The 4,559-nt window shown below is 29.6% G+C and overlaps 1 protein-coding gene across 1 annotated transcript; it reads right to left on the bottom strand.

Moving 5' to 3' along the window:
- On the bottom strand, positions 1-3,678 carry LOC134829975 (beta-1,4-glucuronyltransferase 1). The gene is made up of 4 exons (XM_063843302.1): positions 3,598-3,678; positions 2,566-3,539; positions 1,782-1,935; positions 1-523 (listed from the first exon to the last, which is right to left on the bottom strand). The coding sequence occupies exons 1-4, from the start codon at positions 3,643-3,645 to the stop codon at positions 284-286; spliced, it is 1,416 nt and encodes a 471-aa protein (XP_063699372.1). The 5' UTR covers positions 3,646-3,678; the 3' UTR covers positions 1-283.
- Between the last annotated feature and the right edge of the window lie 881 nt (positions 3,679-4,559).

The raw sequence follows: 4,559 nt of genomic DNA, 5'->3' as shown, positions 1-4,559 counted from the left end.
GTAATATAGACACTTATAAAAATTTATTAATCCTCTTGAATATAATCTGGACAACAAAAATATTATTTTTTTACGAATTCCGAGTAAATAGATCAACTATTTTTATTTTGTGTGTTAGTTCATAAGTCATACAGGTAAATAATGTGGGCCATTGTTAAAAATAGGTAGTATAAAATTGCTTATATAAATCGATGCACTTTCATTTTTTTTAATGTAAATATTTTTTTTTTGTTTTTTAAGCTAACTACAAAATTGCTACAATTTTTTCTACTTTTTTAGAGTTTTATCGCCCTACTGCGTTTCCAGCAGGCCGCTTTGGTTTCTTTGGCACGAGCATTTTCAGCGGATCCTTGTGATAGCGCGCAAACACTTCCCGCTTGAAAATCTCAAAGTACTTGCGGTTGACGTTATTTTGTCGTTCGCGCCATGCTGGACGACTTTTTTTGTTCTGCAGTCCCCAATGCACGGTGAAGAGAGGCGATAGCACTTGGAATTGGTAACCAGCGACGAACATTTCGTAGACCTGTGAATAAACAATGGGCGTTTAATGATAAGTTTTTTTTTATTATGCCGCAATGGGCGTTTTTTTTGTGTGGAAAAAAATTGTTGAATGTCAATTTAATTTTATTTCGTGAATTTTTTGTTTTATTCTTTTTATTTTTTTTTATTTATTTTTTAATATTTTAATATTTTTTTTTTTTTTTAATTTTTTCAATAATTTAATTTTAAAAAAAATTTATATTTAATTTATTTTTTTTTTTTTTGATAAAAAAAAAATTCTAAAATTTAAATAGAAAAAAATTAAATTTTTAATTTTGTGAAATAATAACTTAATAAATTAATACTTTAAATATAAATAATCACATTGAATTAAATTTTTCTGATTAAATTAAATTAAATTAATTAATAAATTAATTATTTAAATTAAATTAATTAATTATTTACAAACTTTTATCATCTTAATTGAAAATTATTTCAAAATTATTTTAAAAATTTTTTTTTTCATTTATTTATTTATTTATTTTTTTTTTTTTTTGTTAAATTAAATAAGATTTTCTTTAAGAAAATTTTTTAAAAGAAAAAAATTAATATTTAAAAATTATTTTAGTTTTTTTTCTAATTTTTATATAAAATTTATAAATAAAAAAAACTTTTTTAATAAATTTTTTAAAGCTAAAATAAAAATAATTTAATAAAATTCTTGGAATTCAACATTAATTTTTTTTTCACAAAATGGCAGTAAATTGACACAATTCAGTTCGTTTTCGCCGCATTGTCAAGTGAAAATTACATTTCGGGAAAACACAAAAAAATATTCAATTTTCAAGAGAGAGCGAGAGAATCGGTTCGAAATTTAACTGTCGTCATGCCACTCAACTTGTGGATTTAATTATAACTCGATGCACCATTAAAATAAACAAAGCAAATCCACACTTTCGCATCCCATATATACATCCGCACACTTGACAAAGTGTGGACATGAACAAATACACAACATTATGGCGAGCAACACACACACATTAACGCACGTACAACAAACAAACAACACGGAAGGAATGAATGCCACTCTACTTAAACGACTCTGAATGGCTTTTGTGCGGTTTTTACTTGTCCAATATACATATATTTCCATTTTTGTTTACTAATTCGAGGCACGCAGCAATTTAAGTGTCACTTTTTAGGGGATTACATTTGTTGTTTATTTATTTTCGTGGATTGCGAATGATTTAAAAGGCTTATGCTCGAGTGGCATTCAATTGAAAATATGTTTGGAAACTTACTTGCGTGTTACGGGTGTAGCCATAACCGAGGAAACGTTCGTCATGCGGTGGTACAATGTCGTTGGCAACGTAAAATGGCTCGTAGAGAAACTCAAAATTCGTCACGTTATGGCTGATGTGCGCTTCTTCAGGCTCGGGACCATCAACTTGCCATCTAAAGAAAAAATTTCATCATAAATTTGGTAAGCTTGTAAGATATAGATCAAAAACACGAAATCAAAAAATTATCTGAAATTTGTCAAATTAGATAAAAAAAAATATTTAAAAATCGATAAAAAAAAACTAATTTTTTTTAAAATTTTAATTAAGTAATTAATTTTTTAAATGAATATAAAATAAATAAAATTAATTCAATGTAAATAAAAAAAAATATTTTAAAAATTTAGATTAAAAATTTTTGAGAATTTTATTATATTTTATATTATTTTATTTTGTTAAATATTAAAATAATAAAAAAATTAAATAATAAAGGCAGATCAAATAAAAAATTCTCAAAAATTAATTTTTAAAATGTAAAAAAAAAAAATTTTTTAATTTTTGAGAATTTTTTTTATTTTTTAATAATTAAATTAAAAAATTTAAATAATTAAATAATAAAAGAAATTTCAAAAATTTTTTATCTAAATTTTTAAATATCTTTTTTCATTTAAATAAAAATAATATTTTTTTAAAATTGATTTGCAAATAAAGTTTTGTTAAAGATCTGATCAATTCAAAATTTTATGATTTTTGATTTCATGATTTTGATAGAAAAAAGAAGAAAATATGGAAAAAAAATAATTACCTCGTAAAATTCGTCGCAAACTGATTATAAATGAAAACTTTGTGATGAAAAGGACGAGCAAGACCCTTATTCGCCAACCTTATCAAGTCCGACTTATTTCGCGGAAAACGAACTCTGTCATCTAATTCATAAGTAGGTATCACATAAGCACATTGGTTACTACTACATTTGGCTTTCCTCAGAAACTTGTCTAAATTTTCGGTAAAATTAACGCTCGGAATAATATCGACATCCGTGAGAAAAACATTTGCATTTTGACATCCTTTCCTCGCCACATTCCTCAAATGATTCTGCGGATACGGGTTCTTTATTCGCCATTTCGCTGTTTCACTGTGTCTGAACTTCATCAAAGTCTGTAACGTCGCTTCAGGCTTTGAACATTCATATTTTCCAAAATCACTCCCATGAACCCCTTTGATGTTATCGGGCGCCCGATCTTTGGGAAAAACCAGATGAAAACTCACCCGTTCCCGAATCGGCTTGAAACAATGTCTCAAGTAGGAGAGATAAAGTTGCATCACGTAAAGTTCATCATCGCCTGCTGTGAATATCGCGCACGAAATGGGGCCTGTCCAATGATGCGCTACTTGAACAAGTGAGTAAATCTTCTCCAAGGAACTTTGGGTTGCCAAACAAACGGAATACTTTTCCGTTAATTCACTGAATTTTTCGCCAACAACTGCAAAATCGAAAATTTTGTACAACCGACGATTATCCCAACGCCCTAAACGAAGATCGAGCCCCGAAAAAACTGCTTTTTCGGTGTTGTTATAAGCAAAAGGATCACTTAAGACATATTCGAGACAAGCAGCGGGCGTTTGAAAAGAACCCTTGCCTGAAGCGGCTTCAATATCGGCACTCGAGTAACTACATCCGCTACTTTCAGAGTTGTTCAGGAGACGAATGGTAAGTAAAACATTTGACAATGTCAATGCCAAAACACTGGCAATGCTGAGATTCCAAAGTCTGCATGACTGTAAAAACTGAGTTGGAGCTCCTGTTCGCGATTTTAACTTGAAATTCAAAACTTACCTGTCTCATTGAACTGTTTTTTGTTTCAACTTCACTGCAACTCTTCATAAACTGACGAATTAATACAATTTTTCACGATTTTTTATAACGATCAAATGACATTTTTTCACAGCGATCCAATTACAAGTCACGAAGTCACGTCTGTTTTCGAGACTATCAAGTGCAAAAATGAATTTATTCACTAACAATTTGGCAACCGATTCCCTGCTAAGTGTTCAAGCATTATTTATTAATTAAACATATCGATTTAATATTTCGAGGGATTGTTTCAAAACTTCACTTTTAACTATTTTTCAACTATATTTACAGATTCATCATAAGCGCGCGATTTTAGTTAACCTCACTATCTCGCGAATTTCGACCTATTAATGAATTTTTTTTAGCAAATTGTGTAATCGCACAAAAATTTCGACGATGTGATGATAATATAAATGACAATCAGCCCGTTTTGACAGACGCTTTGTACAGCTCCACGTAAGATAAGGGAAGTTTATGCATGTAAGAGAATCAAAACAAAGGATCAGCGCATGAGCGGGAGACATGCGCGACACAACAGGCGACATTTGTTTAAAAATTGTAAGTTTCATATGACGTGTACGGAGTCGCCAATGCTGCCGGCAAAACGGGATCTACTTGAGGAAATTTTGAGGACGACACAGGTATGACAAAGTTGTTTCGTTATTTAATTCAGAATTCAGAAAATTATATTGACTCTTAAGTCGTTTTGCAAACAAGATTGAAACCACAGTATTATTGGATTATCCAACGCTCATCATAAATTCATCGCAATTTGAGAGATAATCATTATTATTATTATTATTATGAGGAGGATAACGCTGTTGCTCCTGTGTGTGTAGCAAATTCTGATGACAACACAAAATATTGCCAACCTGATTTGCATATATTATTATTAATCAGCTATGTGTACTAAATATACACAGAGGGTTTCAAAAATTTTCATC

This window comes from Culicoides brevitarsis, chromosome 1 (genome assembly GCF_036172545.1).
Source record: "Culicoides brevitarsis isolate CSIRO-B50_1 chromosome 1, AGI_CSIRO_Cbre_v1, whole genome shotgun sequence".
Classification (NCBI taxonomy): domain Eukaryota; kingdom Metazoa; phylum Arthropoda; class Insecta; order Diptera; family Ceratopogonidae; genus Culicoides; species Culicoides brevitarsis.
Note: the sequence above shows the minus strand (reverse complement) of the source record. Positions and strands in the feature narration are given on the sequence as shown.